Genomic DNA, 22065 nt, shown 5'->3' on the forward strand with positions numbered 1-22065 from the left:
AGACCAATGAATTCTCTCTTTGCAGAACTGTTTTGACATCCTTAATTTTTTCTTAAATATCAAAGAAAGGACAAAGAGCTGTGATTTTATTGCATTAATATTAATAATCATTTATCTGCCAGAAAAACATTTAAATATCACTTGACATTTGCAGAGAAAGATTAATGTTTAATTTACTACAAACACAGAAATACTTTGAAATAAAAGGAAATGCTTCTAGATTTGGCAAAATGAAAAAAAAAGAAAAAGACCCGAACAAAATGAAGACAGACATTGAGATATAATAAACCATTCTAACTGTAGCAGAAGACAAAACATGTTGATGCCATCTAAAATGTCAATATTTAAATTATCACGTCTGATCGAAAAAATAACATCAACTAGATAGTTTTTTAAGGTCTAATTTAAGCTTTAACTGAACAAAGATACAGGAGGGTGAGCAGTTTTCTGGTGCATCCTTGCAGGTGCATTTAAGAAGGTCTGCTGTAAACTCTATCAGTATTACACAAACAAACCAATGTAATATAGTTCCTTGGTACTGCATAATTCTTTATGGTACATTGGAGTAAAGCTGGGATATTAACGGCATCGGCATCTCATAATTATGGGTAAGACTGGGAGCCAAGGGGGTTCCAGAGCAGGCTGGGGGCTGGAGGGCAGGAAAACAGCACAGGAGTTAGAACATTACAGAAGTGAAAATACAGGACAAGTTCCATTGCCTGCAGAAGGATCAAAATGCTGTATGGTAGAGAGAAAGGGACGGAATCCACCTTGTTCTACAGAAGGAAGTCAGACGGGGAACTACAGCAGAGGGGCAGGTGAACAGTGAAGTGGTACCTCAGTCTGATCCGATGGAATGGCCAAAAACATACCCAGGCTGCAGGAAATCTATCTGTACATTTTATCATGGAGATTATGTTATAAGATTTCACTTCTAGGCAATGAAATCATGGGATTAATGTCTTGAATGAGATAACATTTCTGGCCTCCAAACTGTTTTTGTGACTAGATTGATAATGGCGTAGAGAACCAAATTCAGTTTCATAATAAACTAAAATAAGACTGTTTCTTCTGCAAAAGCTTTATATAGGACAGATATGATTCTGAACTAGTGTTTGCACTCAAAGTCTATCCTTGCAGTAGACCATTGTTCAGGGAAATTCTTGTATAAGATACAAAAGGATAGTTTTAGCCATAAAATCAGTAATTTCTTAGTTAAAGAAGGTTCTTATTTCGGATCCATGTCAAAAAGCAAGACCCTTATAAGACAATGCCTGAAGCCATTCTGTTAATACTCTTCTTTTTCCTTTTAATTAAAAAAAGAGGCAAATTTATTTACAGCTGTGGTGACTTTGGAGAGATCCTTGAGAATATCATTTAGCTACAGCTCTCCAGACTGATCATCGAGGTTTCCATCCATTAATTTTGCTCAAGTGGCAGTTTGTAGCTATACAATGAAAGATTCCCCTGGAAAAATGGTGGTTCCATGTATCGGGCACCAAACTAAGCCAAATGCAGAACTACAACATTGTTGTACAGTAATAAATCAACAGAAATATCCTCACTTGCAGGATGAAAGTTCTGTTTTGCCTTTTGCATTACAAGAATTCTTAGCGTATTTGCAAAATGGTGACTGTATTGAGTAGGAAGAATTACATAAGTAGGGCTGCTGCAATGTACTTAAAAGAAATATGCAGCTTTTAACATTTTTAACCATTTGCAATGTGTGGCTCGCGCCCCTGTCTGGGCAGCAGGTGACCAGGAGAATGTTTCACGTGAGGGGCAATAGGCAGCACGAGATTTCAAGGCTGCGCGTTGAGCACCAGGCCCTGAGGAGGTGGGTGCTCAGAGCCGCGTCCCCTGCTGCACACCGACAGTGGTACATCCCGCCGTGGTACCTCGCTCGTGTTCCCTCAGCGGCCGTGGTGGTTTCTTCCGTGGTTAAGGCTGCAGATGTTGTTATAATTTATTTATAAACTTATTAATTATTTATTTAGGATAGCACCCATTATATGCTAAGTGACTTCCAAACAGAAATTTCCCCAAATGCTTTTCCTTTAAGAGCTTCTCTTTGAAAGATGTGGTACAGACACAGTCGTTTCGATGGCATTACTTTGTTAAAGCAAGCCGAGTTTCGTGACACTAGTACAAAACCTCTTTGTATTCTGATTTTCCTTTGACAATGGTTCACTGCCGTGGATAAATAACTGCCCATCTGTCTTCGGAGGCCCTTGGGGAATGGATAAAGAGGGAGCAGAGGGCTCAGCAGTCGCCGTGTTTTCTGGGGATTTGGTGGGTGTGGTGTGTGATGGTGTCTTAGGGCACAGGCCTCTGGTTTGTAAGGATTCTCGACACTCTGCACGGAGCTGATGTGTTGCTACTTTACTGCTGCCGATTTCTCTATTTACCAGATTTTGTGACTTTATTTTGTGTTGCAGTCTTGGGCTTTGCTGATGTTTTTGTAACTCGTAGGAATCTCATAGATGCAGGAGAAGCAGTTAAGAGACTGACTCCATTTGATCCATCCATTTACCATTTCCCTGAACAGTGAACATTGACATTTTATTCTTCACAGCTCCAGGTTTTTAGGTCCTTTAACTGAAAGCATCAGTATTTATTGATAAGGGCAATTCTGAAATAAGGCTCTTTGGCTGCTAGTGATTAAATATCAATCTCATGTGATCAAAACTATTGAATTCCTTCAGCAAGATTTTAGTATATAATTTCTTTATATGTATGTGAGCCTGCTGTTTCTGCAATTATGTTTGTATTGCATTGGAATATCTGTTCCTTAAATTTTGCTATTGTGCTGTTCGACTTGTGGTGTTTTTTGGGCTATGGCGATCACTACATCTTTGGGATTACTTGTTGCTGTTTTCCACTGTGCTCTAAGCTGGGGTTGCCATTGAGGTTGCTCCTCTTAATGAGCACAAAAGACAGAAAATATTCTGTTCTCCTCGTTGCTTGTGTTGTCATTCTAAATGGTGCTGTTCACTTCTGCATTAGCTTTGAAGGAAAGTTGCAAGTGATGTAAGTAGGTGGCCTGGTGGATTAACACGTTGGAACTTTCCAATGATTCTGTTTCTATTGTGAGATCAGTAATAGAATTCTCCTTGCAGGAGGAGTCTCAGAATTGCTGCTCAGTACATTTTAGTGCCCCTTTCACCTCATCCGCACGTCACTCGAACCCAGTGACTGAGAACAGGAAAACTCATCCTAAATCCATCCATTGGTGGTGCTGTCCAGACTAAAATAGGACAATATTTTTGTAACTCTTTTCAGTAGAAGAAAAGAAATCACAGCATCATTCCCCCAACTTTCTTGTCTTTTATATTCAACTAGTAAAACAAATCTATCCTGGTTTATGCCTCTTTCCTTTTTCAGACAGTCCTGCTTTCTTAAAGCTTTCCAAATCCCTTCATATTCTGTGTAGAAGACAGTTCTTTAGTTTCCTTAGAAATGGCCCTCTCCCTTTTCTCACTTCATTCAGACCCCAGTCCCACAACTTTCTTTTAATCTAATGATTCAGATTAGCTGCTGTGGGTGATAAATTCTGCTTCCTACTCTAATTCAGGGAAAAGTTTTAATTTCTAAACCTCCTGTGGGTGTTTTAGTCCAGGCCACACTGTTCCTTAATATTTCTGTGATTTAACTGAATACAAAGGAATTATAGGTCTATTCATTACACTTCTTTGGGACCACAGAGAAACGGTAACTGTGATCCCAGACACTATGGGCAGACACCCTTAGGAAGCGGGTCTGGTGCACTGTCCCTGCATCACTCGCGAGGAACATGTTGGTGAGAGGGGAACTCAGACCGTGATCCTGAAAAGGTGAGCAAAATCAGCTCTTGCTCATTGTTACCAATTAGGAGCAACACAATTAAAATCAATATTGTTACACCAAAAGAAATGGGATATTTGGAAAGGATAAGAACATGTATGAGTTTTGGATTCACCACTTTTCTCCATATTGTTGCTGAATCATTTGGTAGAGAATCAAACAAACAAATGGAGACCCATAACTCTTACTTATCCAAAAGACCAATAAAATTCATTTTAATGCTATATTCATAGATAAACAGGAATAGTGTAAAAGCTAGAATATTCCTGTGCTGTCAGTTGCAGTTACACTTTGTCACACTGTCTAATTGCAATAAAAGCTCAATCAGAATCCCTCAGCCTGGGTTAGGTGTGGATATGTACATCTGAGCTCACCCGTTCAGTGATGGGAGCTGGCCTCCTACCAGCCGCTGCTGAGAGCTGAGATGGTCATTGTTCACTCCCGTCTTTTTCACCAAAAATTCACAAAAGCTACTGATTTACTGTCCTTTGGATGTCACCATTGATAAAAACTTAATGGAAACACAGCAATTTCAACTTGCTTAATTGAGGAGGGAGGATAGAAAGAGACAAGTCTGAAGCATCCAGCTTCTCCAACTGGCTACTTGTGAAATTCTTGGCCTGTTCGACAGTCCTGAGCATTTGAACATTTTTCAAAGGTGATTTGGGTTTAGACTGAAAGCTGAGTCATGAGCATTGCTATTGTTTTACATGAAACATCAGGTGTGCAATACGATATTGTTGAAGAGTCTTGACGTTTTTTTCCAAAACATTGATTTAACTGTGTCAGTGTAGATATTACTTTGTATTGCAGTGCTTAATATGTGCAATTTTAATGATTTGAAGTATACTTTAATGCACAAGGTGGTGTTCTTCATGGTATTTTCTCTTTATTCAAATCCTGAGCTTTGCAGTGTCAGAAATCTCTGGGCAGGAGTCCAGGAGATGGTGCAAAACCAGCCGCAGGTTTTCAGAGATCACCACTATTTCATTAGATTCTTCTTCCTATTCAAAACTCAAATGCTCTGTAGAAGTTGTTTAGGACTTCTCGCCAAACTATTTGTTATAAATTCTGTTTGCAGATAGAGACCCTAAAGCCAGCGGGAGTTTACGACTGGCATTCTTGGGTGCACTCCTTTCAGCACATAGCTAATCTTCTGCTCTAGAGAAGCTTTTACAGATCCTGGTCCCTGTAGTTCCTGTTCCTTTTAGAATATATCAATAAAATTTCCTTGCGTTATCATCTCAATGTGTTTTGTGATCTTTAAGGGTGAATTCCATTGAAGGTATTCCATATTCTAGATTTCACCTTTTTTTGTGAAATACAGGGTTGCAAGAAAACACAGATTAATACTGTTTGGCTATCTTAGACTTGATCCCAGGTTCAACTGGTGAAAGTGATGTATATTCCAATCTGTTCCTTGGTTGTTTTTGTTTAAAGAATTTGTATAGATTGAAATGCAGCTGCGAGTGTATTAGTGATTTTCTGTTGCTTACTTGTCGAGATTTTTATTGTGTGGATGAAAAATAGTATTTCAAATCCTGGCAGCATATTGACGAAAACAGAGGAGCACTTTGCGTAATTCTCTTTTGAAAAACTACCTCTTTTAGAGGCAGAGATTGCCTCGGCTGCTTCCATTCAGATGTATCTTGATCAATAGATTTATTGATAGCTTTCAGCCAAGCCTTCATTCTTTTTTTCTCCTCAGTTCACCATGGTGCTCACTTCCCCGAATTAAGAAGCTAGAATTAGGCCCCTATAAGCAAAGCGTACGATATGCAAGTGCTCTAGGTGTAAAAGGAGGCATTTGACCTTTTGTTGCTAATCTGTGACAGGTGCAGGCTATTTTCTTCCAAATGGTGTTAATTTTCATGTGCAAATCCACCCCCTGAAACCTGCATTCTGTATATCCACCGCGGGGGAATTGGTGGGCATCGCGAGCGCCGTAATGGACAGCTGAGGGGGATAATCACGGGTATTTCAGCCATTCATGCTCGCGACGCAGTCGTTTTTAGTGCACTCGTTTGCACTGCTTGTTAGGGAGCCTGAAGTTAGTTATTCATTGCTGGACAAAAATAAATAAAGTGTCTGCGAAAGTTCATGTGCGGGGAGCAGCACATTGTTACAAATTAGTTTCCTTTACCATTTCTGGCAAACTCATTACCAAGGAACGGCGCCGGCGCTGGAGTGCGCTTCCTCTGGGACCAATAACTGTAAATAAGCAGGGCTGCAAGCTGCCTGATAAGTTGTTGTTCTGAAGATAACGGTCCTTTTTAGCAGAGTGTTTGACCTTTTTCTTTCTATTGCCTCAGGCTTGTCTGAGACCCTCAAGGTCTATTTTTCATCTTAAAATTCTCTGTAGGAAAGCACAATGTGTGGTTTAAGAAGATTTTAGGATTGCTTAACATATCTGTATTTTCTTTTCTAGCATTTTATGATAATTGTTCGAATGCCTCGTAAGTTTAGCTGGCACTTTCTCAGGCAGGTTTTCTTTCTTTGTGCAAAGTACACTCTTTATTGATGTAGGAAGCAATCAACATTAATATTTTATGAGGACTAAGTGTATGTTGCATGATTAATAAAATAGTAACATTGGGTTTTTTCCTGACTCTTAAAGAAACTTGAAAGATGCTGTTGACCCCTCTCGCTTTTCCCATTTTGAGAGTCTTGCACTAAACATTACTCTAGAAAGCGATTTAAGCAAATATAATTAAGAATTTCAGCTTGAATGATTAAAGAAAAGTATTTCTCTTCTTTTCTCAGTATGCTGAGAGTATTGAACAAAACTGTGGCTGAAAATTGAACATGGCTTAGAAACAAACCCCAAGGCTACGGGAAAGTCAGTTTATAGACATTTGGGAATTTGATTTGTTCAGTTTAAAAAGATCTGTGCCAGTATTTCTGTGAAGTAAAATAATAATAGGGAAAAACCCCTGCAACTAATTTCAGAGTGCACAGGAGAAAAAAGTCCGGAATGTTTGGTAAATGCTGGCTGCTCTAAGACATTGCTGATTTTACTTCTGAGATAAAGTCAGAAAGCCATTGGACAACCCGATGTCTTGGAGTGCCAATAATCTCAGATCTTACTGCTCATAATGTTTTTGGGCTTTTGTCCCTTGCAGATCACATTACTCAATCAAGTAATAAATTTTACATGTACCTTAAATAACATCATTAATATCTTATGTTTTATAATGGTACCCCCCAAATACAATGCAAATCACAAATTTTGGAGTGATAAGGCTTTAAAAATGTTGTATAAGCTCATACGTACAACTTGTATGTTTACTGAATGGAGTGATGCTCTCTCACTGATATCACAAATTACAATGTACACAGAATAAAAACTGTGCACGGGAAGGGTCTTACAATAGTTGTATTGAGACTGAAAACTATTGGTAGGTCCATTACTCAAAACTGGAGCTATCTGGCCTTCTCTCAGATTTATCATCTTCTCAGCACAGGAACAGTCCACCCGAGATGCTGCAAAGATGTGTAATTGCACAGAGACCCCCTGGCACAGGAAGAACTAACTGGCTGAGCATGCATTAAACAGTTCTCTCTCTTGCTATACATTTAACAAGAAAAGAGCAATTTGAAGCAACCTTATAGAGCTATTAAAAAAATAAAAGCTGTTTAAAGTTGTTTGCACTTAAGAAAAAAATGTTTATTTTCAATGCTAAGATATTAAAATGGTATAATGGCTAAATAGAATAATGTAATCAATGGCTAATTCCTGTTTCGTAGTTTCTAGTGCATTTCACAGTGTTACCTGTGGTATTGAAATATGGTTTTCACTCGTTCGAAGAAATCTATTGCCCATGATTCCAGCAGTGTGAAGGCAGTGTGTAAAATTGTTAACTGTTTATGAGATTAATGTTGGGAACTTTATGTCTTTGAACACCAAAAAATGTTTTTCAATGCCATTGTCAGTTTTCTACAAAGCGTCTCGTAAAGCAGGGAAGTGTTTTGTTCCTACAGTTGTAGGTTTCCTTGCACCAAAACTGCCGTCTTGTTTAATGACATTGCTATGTGGGTTGAAATTAGGCTGACAGATTGTGAGCAAAGGCTGCGGTGTTACCAACAATCGTCTATTGAGCACGAGGACTTGTTGAATTGCTTACCGAAGGCATTAGTGTTCGGTCCAGCCTATTTAGCATCTGGAAGCCAGAGAAGAAATAGTGTGTTAATGGAACGTACAATTGACAGCGAACTGCAAATGGCTGCAGGTGACCGTGGCAGCTGACGCGCTGCGGAGGAGCCTCGGAAGAGGCAGTTCTGTAGGCAAAAAGTAATAAAGGGAGATGCAATTCACAGAAGGAAGAAGTACGGCAGTAAGAGGGAGGTGAGTATTCAAATAAAGTGTTACAGAGAAAGACATAAAACCGCGTTTGGAGTCCCAGGGAATTGTGCACACAGTGATTAAATTGTTAAGGATTCTGCTGTATTTAAGGTAGGAATATGGGTTTGCCAGGGCAGGCTGACCCGGAGCGGTTCCAGCGTACCAGCTCTTCACCATCAGCGAGCTCACCGACACCGTACAACTCTCCAGTGCTTGCTCAGGGATCCTATGGATGCTGGCAAGGAGTTCTGGGTGGGCCACCCTGTACCGTTCAGATCAGCTTGATGTTGAAAGAGAAGTTGAAATTTGCAATAGCTCAGAAATCAAGGTCTTGTTTTGCTTGTTTTTTATTTATTCCCTTGATAACCTTTCAATTTCCTATGCCTTGCAGTACAGCTTTTTAATGATCTCTGTAAATTTAATTGCTTCTGTGTTTTTCTTTGGAAATAATCAAAATTTGCACCTTCTGGTCCATGCTGCAGAAAATCTGTATCCGGAACTGCCGGGATCATTGGAAGACTTGTATACCGAGTAGTTTAAAAGCTGGATCCACTGCACAGTCTTAGAGGTTCCGTCAGCACCACACGCACAGCTCGGGTCGACGTGACCCTGGGCACCCACACGCTGTCCGGAGCTGCACCCGTGTCGTGTGGGGCGGCTGGAGCCCAGTGGCCAAACAGCTTCAACCACCTGAAATCCAAAATCCATGAGGAATATTATTTTCCCCACAATGTCACGTGTTCATGACATTTAATGGAAAATACAGTAAAACAAATTCCTTTAATGAAAAATACGACAATGCAATGGCTTGATTTTACCACTCATTTACCTTGGGTAGCAATCTGTAGGAAGCAATAGTTGACGTTAAGGTTCGAGTTGGGTTGTTGCGAATGGCGGTGACGTGCTGGTCCCGTGGCAGGGGCTGCGCTCAGGTGCGTGGGGGCTGCACCCCGTGGGCAGCGGTGGCGGGTCGGCCTGGCGGGGGCGGGATGCCCGCCCAGCGCTGCCCGCTCACCCTCCTCGCTGGAACCGGGGAGAAGGAGATGAAAAGGCTCGTGGGTCGAGATAAAGACAGGGAGGTCGCTCACCAGTTGCCGTCACAGACAAAAGAGACTCGACTGGGGGAAAACTAATTTAGTGCCAGTTGAAGTAGGCTTGGGTAGTCAGGAACAAAGATGAAACAAGCTAATTCTCTGCCTCAGCACCCAGAGTGCCCCCTTAGTCCCCCTCCCCTGACCCTCATTCTGCGCAGGTTCCCTCCCTCACTGCCTGGGTGCTGGGTTTGCCCTGCCTAAAATACATTTTAACCGAGGTGCCACCGCCCTGCCTGAGGGCTGTGCTGTGCCCTGCCATGGGCCATTGCGGAGCCGCCCCAAACCAGCTGGGACCGGCTGGAACCGGCTGGGACCGGCTGGGCAGCCCAGGCTCCCCTCAGCGAGCCCAGCCTGCAGGCCCGCTGCTCCGCTGGGGCACGGACACCCCGCTCAGCGCAGGACTTTATTTACACTTGGCAAAGGTATTCCAGCTGTACAATATTACTAGAATATTGGGATTTTTTCCCAATATTTCATATGCTAACCGTGTCCTTCAGGCGAGTGTTTAGGAACAGATTGTTAGCACAAAGCGCTTTTCTGCAGGGGGAGTCAGTGAAGAGAATTTCCTTCTGAAAAGAAGAATGTCAGTAGGAAAGTAGAGGATAACATTAAAAATAGGGAAGATTTAAAAAGTTCAATTAGTAAAGTCAGAAACAACTTAGGATAAGGAAGAAATCCTGCAAATATATTGATGAACAGAGCTGAAAATATGTTTTTCCCGCTTTTTTTCCACAACAGTTGGGCACATTACCAACGAACAGTCACATTGACTGAAACGGGACCTGCTAAAGAGGGTATTGTTAAGCTCAAATAGCATAATAAATAAGTATTTGAACCCAACAGTGTACATCCAACCCCAAAATATACATCTAAACCCAAGAATCTACCTGGAAATATAAAACAAGGTCATCTTACAGCGCTATTATTTCCGAAGTATAAGTTAGCACGTGAGCTGAAGCATGGTCCTGGCTTACAAGACCTGATGAGATGGGTTTTAGGTTGGATCAGGAAAACACGACATCTTATTTTTGTACTTTAGAAATGAAATGGACAGTCTAAACCCTGTCTTTCAAAATCTTGGCACACTTCAAAGGAATAATACCAATTTAGCAATTTAAAAGCACTTTGCGAGTTCTCCCAGTGCTGAACTTAATTTCCATAGCCGGTGTGGTTGCTTGCTGAATAACGCCATGGGGGACAATGTAGCTCTGACTATATTTAAACACATTATCCCATGAAATTCACCAGGAGAAATCTGAAGCGAAATGTTACAGCTGTGTTTGTGTCTGTGGAAGGAGGTGATGGGGCTGCAAATGGTAAAGGAAAAGTGTTGAGAGCTTTGGAGTGAGAGAGGAGATGGAGGCTGGGCCAGCTGTGGGGAGAAGGTGCTCAGGGCACCGGGTGCAAACGTGGGGACTCCAATTTAGAGGTGCTTGAACATGAGCAGCAAATGGAAAGAACGAAATGCAAACAGGTGGGGGCTAAAGTAGGTGCAGGGACTTTATCAGAAAAGTGGGGAAAAAAAGAGAGGTCATTAAAAGGATGTTAGAGGACACAACTGGAATACTCAAAGAAGAGAAAACAAAATATCGATTTGATTGAATTAAAAAAATCAATGTTGTCTTATTTTTGGTATATTCATATGCATGTAGCTTACTGCTATGTATTTTATTCTCTGACTATGGTTAAGTCTTTTAAAATAATTCCGAACTGTTGTAAGGCTGATTACACTTAGATATTTTGGCCAATAGAGGTGGGAGTTTTGGAAACTGTTGTCAGTGTACCTCCTGGAGGGTTTGCCCGCCATACATTAAAATGCATTCTTTTCATGTGTTCTTGGTAGGTAACCTTGGCCGGGTGGACCACGTCACGGAGTTTGAGTATGACCTGTTCATTAGACCAGATACTTGTAACCCCCGCTTTCGAGTCTGGTTCAACTTCACTGTTGAAAATGTCAAGGAATCCCAGGTAGGTGATGCTGAATTAGACAGTATGTTAGCTTTAAAAATTCCTGACTCCAGAAGATATTTTTTTTGAATAAAAAAATGACGTCCAGGGTTTGTAACTAAAAATTTGCCGTAAAATACAATTATGTTCTTTAAATTTTTAGAAATAAAAGCAGGTATTGGTATGACTGGATTTCACCGTGTTTCTCAGCTGTGCCAGACAGGAGGTAATTACAAAGACACTATAACTTCTGCCACTTAACAGAAGTTGTGTTGGTAACGGCTGCCATGTGTCTGTGTTAATAAATACAAACCAAATATATGTGTTAATATATGAAAAAGAAGTCCGTCATAGCTGTTCGGATATTATCACTCCAGCCTACATTTAATAGACGTGGAACAATGTGGTAGCGTTGCAAACAGGCATTACTGTAGTGACTGTGTTAGAGGAGAAGTTTCCTGCTAATGCGTCCCTTATGAAAGAGGTTTAAATGTGAAACAACTTGATAGGAAACTGGTTCACCTACTTTTATATAGTGTTTCTGTGCAGTGAAAATAGCCCATGAGAGAGAAACTTCTTTGCTCTATTTTTTCACTTCTCTTAAATTAAGGAAAAAAACCAAGTTATTTTCTAACTTTGACAGTGACAAATCAAAATTGATTTAATTCCACTTGTCACGGGTGCCTTGCACTTTATTCTGGTGTTCTTAGTTTATCATAATCAGACTGTCAATTTCACTTAATGGAAAGAAAACACGTTTAATAAGAGAAGAAACTACAAAGTTTGATATTTGTATTCCTGCGAGACCAATATCTTCATATCCACCACTGTACCCTTCCTGCTACAACTGGAAATCATGATGTTGTTTATCTCTCTTCCTGGAGCCCGATACTTTATCAGACAGGCCCTTTCTGCTGCTGTGCCTTACTCGACTATGATCAAATTATCTAGTCATGAGATGAATGGGAATCTGTCTCAAGGAGGCAAAGAGATCTGGTACAAAGATACAATATATATCTAGTGCTTACAGGATATTTGTTTTCATGGTTGTTTACATGAAAGAGAATGGTTTCACTATTAAGTTTGACTTGTAAGGTCTGTTTTTATAATGTGTGTTCCTATAATCTTTTCTTCATCTCTCCAATTTCCGTTCAAATGACACCTGCATGGACGTGATCTAGTCTGGAACCTTTTTTAGGTCTCCGTACTGGTGGACATGGGCAGTACGAGTCAGTGCAGCTCAGCTGCATTAAACGAATGTTAGTAATTGCTGCATCAAACGTACTGGGCAATCTGGTCCGTGCATTTTGGCTATTTTCTGTTTTATTAGAAAATAATAACAATGAAAATCATACCATTCAGTATTGCTTGAAAATGTTGCACAAATACATGAGTGACTTTGATCACCTTGTGTGCAAAAGTAGATATTTTAATAATTTTATATAATAATTATGTGTATAATATTATATTTATTTCTAATGTATCATATAGTGACGTGGGAGGAAGGCAGATCTATACATTTATATATTCAAGGTCTGATTTCAACCATTTACATGGGGACTCTAAATGAGGAGCTCCTTTTATTAGTTTTCTGTATTTTCTATATTACTTTTCCTTTTCTTTCCTCTTCCTTCAACTTCAAATTTTTAAACAACTTTATTTACTTAGATTTGAAAGTATGCTGAAGATTTTCTTCTCGTTATGAGAATATCTCCAGCCTTGCTTGTTATTTCACACTAAAGCCTTTACTTGCAAAGAAATGTATTTTGATAGTATTGTGAGGAAACAAGAAACCCCCTTTCGTTGTCTGACACTAGAAATCATCCATTTTCTTTTTTTTCCTGTTGCATGAGACCAATCATTGACACCCAACAGTGGAAAAAAGTGAACAAAGATGACACTGTGAAAACAACAGCCAAACAAACACTAAGAACACATCATTGTAATTTATGTATTTCTGGTTTAGCTTTCAATTCTACTACTGAATAGTAGTGCAGATTTTACAGTATGTTTAGTGTAGTATTTTCTGTTATTAATCTAGTGATAAATTCAAGAGCTCTTAGGCATTCCTGACAGCCTCACCTCCCATACAGTAATGTTCTGTAGAGAACAGGTCTTTTACATTCTAGTTTTCATTTTCTTAAGCCATGGAGCTTCCACTTGCTATGTCTCAAAACTGTCCCGTTGACTCATCTCATCAGTGTTGCTTGATATTTAGCCTAAAGCTTTCCTTTATTTAATCCCGCTATTCCCAGTTGCAATTCTGCTTAGTAATAGCTCCTCATGGTACAAATAAATCCTCATCATCCTTGGCTAACATTTATATTTCTGTAAATTACAACATTCATCTTCATTTGTGTCTCAACCTAGCTATCATGTTTTGTTCTTCCAGCCCTATATCCAATAGAGCACTTTACCTTTTAAGTGTTTAAGTGTTTTTTGGCTTTGGAACCTTTGGACTTTGATCATATATAAATCTTACCAACCCTTTGCTAATTAGTCTGGTTTCCCAGGGAAACAAGACTTCCACGACTGCACAGTCTACTTGCTAGACTAGGTTTTTGTGGGGCTGCTGATCTTATCCTCTCCTTTCTCCCTCAATATCTTCTTAACTCTTGGCCAGGTTCAACAGCACCGGGCAGCAATTCCTAAGGAAAGCATGCTGCCGGGTGGCAACAGAGCCCCTCAGTGTTCTCACTGGCAGATAGGCTCTGGTATGAGACAATTTCTTACTGAACACGAGGGGATTCACAGGGGAGATGTGCAGGAGACAGTACTCTTTGGAATTTGCATTTTTAAGATACCAGAGAACCCAACCATGAAATCCAAATCCATAGCACTTAGTAGTTTTTCTTCTTGCAGAACTTATTGGTTTTAGTGTTATTATTCCTTTTCCAGTTCCTTCAATATTTTTTATAGCATGGGACTAAAATTGAAGGGACAATTGTGAGTACACTGGCTTCCCAGCCGACGGAGAAGGGACTTGAGTCCCTTTGCTCTGTTGCGGGCTCAGCACAGACAGCTGGAAATTGCAGCAGCCTTTTGTTGCTGGATCACTATGGAAACTCGTGCCTAATTTGTTGTTCTCTAACATATATGTCTTCTTCAGAATGATTGCTTCCTTCCTTCCTTCCTTCTGTTCCGTGTGCCTTAGGTTACGGTTGTGCTTCAGTAAGAAGAGCAAGCAATAGAACTATCTCCTGTAGCACAGCAGTGAGAGGCCTAAGATTTTCGGCATTATTTTTAGAATTCCATGATTTTTTTTAATGTTCATTTCCTTCAGTTACAGTGCAAACAGTAGACTTTTTATTTCAAAGTTGGTAAATTAACTTCTACCTCCTTACGACTTGGACTGCCACGTCAGACATCCTATCTTCTCAGTTTTATTTGATACTATTTTAGCAAGGAAAAATCAAAAGAAATAGCTAGTGGCTTGTGTTTAAGGAACAAAAGAACCATTACGTGAGATACCTGTGAGATGTAAAATCTGATCTTCAGGTGTCTTTATATGGTTTCTGACTTGCAAGTCGCTTGTTCTGATACGACCTGAGCTGTAGATTGTTTTGGTCATTTGTTCAGTGAATTGAATTAACGTCGATATCAGAAAAAAACAAAAAGAAACTGATATGTTATATTTAAAGACTATAATAATGCAATGGTTACACTTACAATAAACATCAAAGGGAGAATGAAAGAAATGTGGTTTGTTGTGGAACACCTGGTCTCGTGGGCAAAGGCTCTGATTTTTCCAATGACATACATGTCACAGGCTGCTGGCTGTTTCTGGATAATGGTCTTTATTGGGCAGGGTTTGTTTCCTATTAACTTTAGCCGTGCCCCTTACAACACCTTCTACAATTTTGCTAAGTTCCTTCTCTGTGGAACCAAAATTGGGTGAACAAATGCCATCTCCAAATTGCATTCCGAGTATTTTAAATAGGCAGTGCTTCAGGTGCGTGGCTATTTCTGAGCTGGAATGTCCTGAAAGGTGTTAGTGACAGTGATCAATTTGAGATTTAGAGGAAAAAAATAAATGTGTGTACATGTGATAAATTATAAAATATTCCAGTATACCAGCATTGGAGGATTTTACTGGTGAAAAGAACAATTATTTCTCTTGGGGGCCATAGACAGAAATCAGACTCTAGTAGCTGATGCACACTGTTCCAGATACTGTAGCCATGCTAGGAAAGGATGATCTCTGTCCTGAAGAATTTGCTTTTGAGGAGAGAGAAGAGTTGAATATGACAAAGTGGTGAAAGGATTAAAAATGGCTGTGAGGATTTTAATTACTCTAACAAACAGCGACCATATTATAGCATGAGTAACGCACGTCTAGGCCGCATGATGCATTCTGTGTGTGTATGTACCTGAACAGCTCTGCTGTCTGGTGAATCATGCTCAGAAATGCTATTTTCACTGAGATTAAAAAAAGCATTCCCAACAGAAGGGATTTCCTAATAGTGCCTAATTTGGTTCTGTAGGTGTTAATAAACACATTTGGAGTCCTTCATCGCAAAGGTACTGACAAAATACACCAACAAGAACAGAGGAGAAGAGTGGATATTTGGCAGCTAGGATCATTACTTAAAATTAATAAATCAATCCAGATTGAGGTTAAAATCAAAGAAACAATTGTTCTTTCCTTCAAAGGCATTCTTTGACTCCAGATGTTTTTTTGGATTTTTTTATATGTATCTATAGAAAAAAAGGTAGCCTATTCTTTTTCATAAATTGAAATAGGATGCCAAGGTAAGAGAGATAATATTGTAGCTGAACATTATCATGAACACACAGAGCTCTCATAATAGAGTTTTCTCTTTTATTTTTTAATTTTTTCTTTTTTGTCCTACGCTGTTTTGTAAAACAAAGCAGGCTGTAAAATCTCTGCTATCTTTAATTATTTAGATTTTCAGGAACTATTTGTTATTGGTGTTGGAGTTCTTAGTTTGTTCAGGCCTCTTGTTACTGTTCTGAAACAACTGCTGATCCTTAGCAGATAACAGCTTCTTTATGGGGTTACAGCTGTGATTATTTAAAGGTATGGATGGCATGTGTGTAGGGAGAGGTGATGTTTTCATTATACCCATTGATACACTTTGGAGAAGCAGGGAAGGGGGAGAAAAGGAAAACAGGCACGATTTCAAGTGCTCCAGTTCTTTCTGGCCTGAGAACTCATCCTGTGTAGTGATCTCCTGCAGAAGCTGCTGCAAAGTGAGGAGGAGTAAGGGTGACACCAAAAGCAGCTTAAAGCTGGGAAGGGGCCACCCCTTCACTCTCCTCCTGAAGCGGGCGTTCTGCACTCTGCTGCCATTGGTGATCTAAGGTACTGGCACCAAGATGTATTATAACATCTTATTGTCTTTCCAGGGTCTCATTTCAGAAGACAGATATTTTCTTTACTGTTCATTAAAGGTTATATTGCATTTCCCTGGCTTTATAAAATGCACGTATAGAAGTGTGTATGTTTTTATGGAGAAGACTTCCATAAACCATATTTTGACTTCTAGCATTTCCTAACCAATCTGAAATACATATTTTCTGTAGTGTATTTCATTACAAATACCTGCTTACTAAATGAAGCATAAGTAATTCCTTCTTGAATAGTTTGCATTAATAATGTATTAATCCACTTCTGGTCAGCTCCTATAATCTCCCTAAATAGCTCTTTATAAGAATTTAAGAGAAGAATCACTGAGTTATTTGAATTGTGCCTTTTTAGGCAGCCCTCAGCTGTTGCCCATCGTGAGGTGCTCTTCTTATGTTAATTTGTAGTGTACTAGAAAGGTGCCTTTACCTCTTCCTGTATTTTGGTGTCTTATTCACTCTTTACACAGGTAGACAAACCTAATCATTTACACGTACCAGTTTTGTTTTGTCATATAAATTGATTTTGTTTCTCTCTTCTGATACTTTTATTGAAAATAACCTAATTTTAAGAGATTGAAGGCAAAGGGTGCTGATACCTATGCACTGCCTCTCCAAGCATGTTTAATGAATTGAAAGTTTGAAATTTGAAATCTGGAGGTTTATAAAGAATAGGCATCTAGAACTCATAAGCAATCTGAATAAAGCCATCACCTTAGATAGCAAATCTAAATAGAATATGTATAAGAACTTGATTACTGGGAATGCTCGTCTAGCCTGACTTTGGTGCTCCATACGACCATTGTGGTGACACAGCAGAATCCTGCTGGGACTCACGTTAAGGGTGATGTGAGATTGTTGGTTTCCAAACCAGAATCTTTAAAGCATAAAACAAGGTCTGTGTTGCTGACAAGATAGACTTTGAATTTATGTGGCTGTTATGAATCTGGTTTTAGAAGAGGGTTTTGGTTAGCTTTTCAAAGCAGCTTAGTACCTAGCGTGCTTTAACGTTTCCTGTACAGAAAGGTACAGTGGTTTAAATTTGCTGTTTCTAGAAAATGTATATGCTTGCCTAATTCCTTTCCCCTCTCTTAATGTGCTCATTAAATAGTAAACAATTAAAATGAAATTCAATTTTGTATGAAACGTATATCAATTGCTGTTCCAGTCAGAAGTGTAAAACATGGATGCAGACAAAGTAAAAACTTCATGCAAATAAACATAGAGTGATAAAAATGTGACAATGTACCAGAAGGAGTGAGTTTTAAATTGATCTGTGGTATCTTATGGTCCCATAGCATGTGGTGATGTGGATCCATCGGTTTTCACTGGGAAGGGCTCGGGTTCTCTGCAATGTTTGTTGGCAAATACAACGGATTCTTTCAGAGGAGCCTTTGAGGTTTCTGAAAGCAGTTTCACTGGTCACCGTGTTTGAAAGTGAAGAGAATTTCGTTGCAAGTCAAAGGTGCGTGGGGTTAGATGATATGTGCCGTGATTGAAGTAATTATTTATTTACTGAGGAAGCCATATGAAATGTTAATTAAATAAGAAACAAAGTGATGACATTTAGAGTAGATTGCATGTTCGTCTCAACATTTAAAAAAAGAAAAATCAATTGAACATGCTGCAGTTTTGAAGAAAAATACTTTTGCCATTTTGGAAACTTGTGGCTATATTGGTCATGTATAAAATTAGATTTATAAGTGATGATTCTTCCAGGTTGGAATCCTTTCAAGTACATATGACTTTATTTTGGATCAATAATTCAGTTGTGCTTGGAATAGGTTGAGGGCGCGTGTGAAGCTTTGGTAAGTGCAGTAGAGTGTGCGTCTCCATGAAATTATCCAAAGCTGCCATGGAATTTATCACCCTTTAGAAAGTAATGGATACAGATAGGTTAGTAAACATAGGCAGTATTCAGTGCTAGTAAAACAACTGCAGTTCTGATTAAATGTTCTCTCTTGTCAAGACAGTGTTAAATTCATAAACTTTTTCTGTTGCAGGTGTCTCTAAGCACGGTTTAGATGTCAGTGTTTGGTAATTATTGCATACATAGTGTGTGTTTCAGACTTAACCCAGGCTTCTGCTTATGGGAATCTAATGACCAGGTGTGTTTAATTTCCTATTATGGTGGCACCTGTCACTCAGGATGTCAAAAATACATTATAAATGCCATAAACAAAATCAGCACTGTGATGATCTTGATGTCATGATGTGACAAGTGTACTTTTCTTTCAATTTAAAAACTTTGTTATTTATTATTAACTACTCTCCGTTTTAGTTCCAGTGTTAATTGTCTTCCATGCAAGTTTGGTTTCATTCTGCTTTTATTACTGAGAAGTCTTTGCATCAGAATGCAGAAGCATACAACTGAAGTCAAAGAAAACGTTTTTACATTGAAGAGATGAATCTGAGATGTTTTAAACTTTCCTGCTTTTAGATTGTTTTTTAAATCTTTCTTATGCAGAATATTCCATGTTTGAGCCATGGTAGGTTGAGATACAGTGCAGAAATTGCTGGAACCTGAAGCTGAACTGTATGTAGGTCAATCCATGTTACTGGGAGAGGGAAACCATTTGGTGTTTAAGTGACAGGGCAGAAAAAGAGAAGCTAGTGCTGAAAAATTGTAGAAAGTTATGTTTTGTCTTCCACCAGGCGAGTCTAGGAATGAAACAATAGTGCCATTCCATAAGAGGTGATTAGTTTGGAATCAGCTTGGAAAGAGCGGTGAAGGAGTCATTTTCCTGTCTGCGGGGTGTGGTTGGGTGTGTTCAGCGCTCGGCCCCATTGATCCCCTGTGCTGCCGCGGGGAGCCACGGCTGCTCACACCTTGCTGTGCCCCCCTCCTCACTGCTGTGCGCTGCCCGGGATGCTAGCACCCGACCCCCGTCCTGGGTCATGGTGCACACAGCGTCCTTACGTATCTGCTGCCTTGCAATACCTGAAATAATAAGCAGAGAAAACTTGAGTTTTGATGGTGAAAATGAGAAATAGGATTGAGAGGATAGATAAATTCCTGAAAGTACGTGTTGTGCTATATTATAGGCAATAAGAGCCTTCCACTTGGCTTCTGTGGAAGCTGTTAGCTGGAGCAAAGGAGCTGTGAAGAGTGCGAGATCTTCCTCTGGTCTTGTGTGCCTGTAACCTCCATCAGAACGGGATATCAAGTGCTTAGCTTATAGAATTCTGGAGGTATCAAGCATTAAGATACGCATCTTCAGTTTTTTAAGGGAGCAAAGAAAATGGCTGTAGCTACTTGAACTACTTATTTCATTTATACATATATATATATTTAACTGTTGATTGCAACTGGAAGATTCTTCTGTACTGCATAGGTGACCCAAGATATTACAGTATATATAGTTAAATCATTATGTTTTCTCCAGAAAAAAAAAAAATATTTCTATTGAAGAGGCTGTGAACTATGTTGTCAAATGAGTGTGCTATTTTTTACTTTGGGAAATTAAGAAAAATAACATTGGTTTACATATTGACCCTCAAACCAGAACTGCTGTGTTTTTAATGCATGACAGGGTATAACAAACTGCAGAATTACAATGATTGAGTACAGTTGCACCAGTTTAGGATCTGGCTTGCAAACCTTAGGTGCTATTTGCTGTTACGCCACTGCTCATGGTGGCTCTGGTACTTCTTTTGTGAACTGAGGAGCTCTGTGGAAGCTTCTAATTTTCCTAGTGGCGCTACGGTGATGAACTGGCGCTCGTTACTGTAAACTGATGGCAGCTGTTAGAACTATTACAGGCAGAGACTTTTTATTGAAGGGAAACATTAGGCAGTAACTGGTAGATTTCTGACACAGTATTACATAAAGCTTCCTGTTAGGAAGGAGAGCAAAGAGAAATGGATCTGAACCCATTAGTATCAGAATTACGTGTCAAAAAGCTAGAGCAGAGTTCAATTTATTTCTGCAATAAAGTGTAAGCTAGAGATTGACTTGACAATTATTTTACCTTACATTGCTCTGGTTGTTCTGAGATGACTATTCCAACATCAAATCATCTTGTTTGGACATCTTTTACTGAATAACATGCTAGTCTAAATATGCATTATGTTATGCAGGAGCTAACACTCAGAAGGTTTTTCAAGTAGAAATGAGATTTTTATTACTATTTTTACTAAAGGATGTATATACAGTGGAAAAGATTCAGTATGGATTTAAAACAACTGCATGTGTTTCTGCTAAATCTGGCGTACGTGTTGAATAGGGTTTGCGTTGGCACTGAGAGGATAATCTCTCTGAGGCTTTTAGTAGCTTGGCCTGAGCAATATAAATAACCTGCCCCAAACCATTTGTCTTCCCCGAGCCGGCCACCGAGCAGGGTCGGTGCTTCTGTTCATCCGTCTCCTGCTTCCCTAACAGTTTTCCAAGATAACTGACAACAAACGATGCAGCCACTTTCTTAACAATTTCCACTTTGAGAAGAATATTTTTGTCAACATTTTTGCCTGTTTCATATGTATGGCTTCCAACTGGAGAGTGAGGTCCATGAGTTCAGATCCTTGACCTCGTGCATTGTCACCAGCTTTTACTGGAATGGCAAATCCGGCTGGGTTTTTCTTGCCTTGAAATCATGATTCTCTAAAGAAGGGTTATTTAATTTCCTAGTTGTGTAGCATATTTTTTTAAGGGGCTTGTGTTCCTTGTCCTCATATTACCCTCTGAAAACTCACGTGAAGTTTCACAGAAAACTTACTAACATTTTTATAAGTAGTTTATTACACTGGTGTGCAGATTCTCCCGTCAGGTCTCCCTGTGCCACCGTGCACTTTAACGGAGGCGATGTGAAACTTGGGGTGATGCAGAGAAGCAGGATGCTGCTTTGTTGCGTCTTGTTGTATGTTTGTGCTCTGATCTTCATGAACTCTGGGGGCAAAACTAATCCCGGCATCAGAGGACCACAGAGTATTGTGGGATTCCTGGTCGGACATGCTTGCCCCTGCAAACTTGCCATTGATGCTGAGTACCTCCAGTGTGAGGTTCAGAATCGCCTCATAACCACATTAAACAGAATATCCTTCCTGGCAGGCATGTGGAAAGGCAATTCCACGGGTTTGGAACAGCCGGGATGAAGCTACAATAACCGCTCCCTGTGGGTTCTCTCATCTCTATGGCTGCAGAAGGACCAAACAAATTTACCTGCCTGGGTAAATTGTTACATGGATTCTAGTTGTTTTAATCACAAAACTTACTTGAGTAATATATATTTATTGTCCTGATTTAAAGCATGCTCATTATAAAAATCAGCCTGTAAAAAGAGATTGTGTGTATGTAGGAAGAGAATTCCTTTTTGCCAGGAATTTCTCATGCATAAATACAAATGAATATTCTGAATGTAAATGTTTGGCTGGATTATTCTTCAGAGACACGTACTGATTTCTGTTGTCACCCTTCAGTGAGATTTAGTGTAGATTACTAGGAAATCCTTTCCAAGCACATACTGGAAAAAATGT

General features: G+C 39.6%; 1 protein-coding gene across 12 annotated transcripts in view; it reads left to right on the top strand.

The window, feature by feature from the left end:
- The window catches only part of LOC102088218 (BEN domain-containing protein 5), an 889197-nt gene that overhangs the window by 28917 nt on the left and 838215 nt on the right, over nt 1-22065 (top strand). For all 12 annotated transcript variants that reach the window (XM_065071427.1, XM_065071429.1, XM_065071428.1 and 9 more), the window contains exon 3: nt 11123-11247. In XM_065071427.1, the coding sequence (XP_064927499.1) occupies nt 11123-11247 (125 nt within the window). The remainder of the gene's footprint in view (nt 1-11122; nt 11248-22065) is intronic.

The sequence above is a fragment of the Columba livia genome, chromosome 8 (genome assembly GCF_036013475.1).
Source record: "Columba livia isolate bColLiv1 breed racing homer chromosome 8, bColLiv1.pat.W.v2, whole genome shotgun sequence".
In the NCBI taxonomy this organism is placed as follows: domain Eukaryota; kingdom Metazoa; phylum Chordata; class Aves; order Columbiformes; family Columbidae; genus Columba; species Columba livia.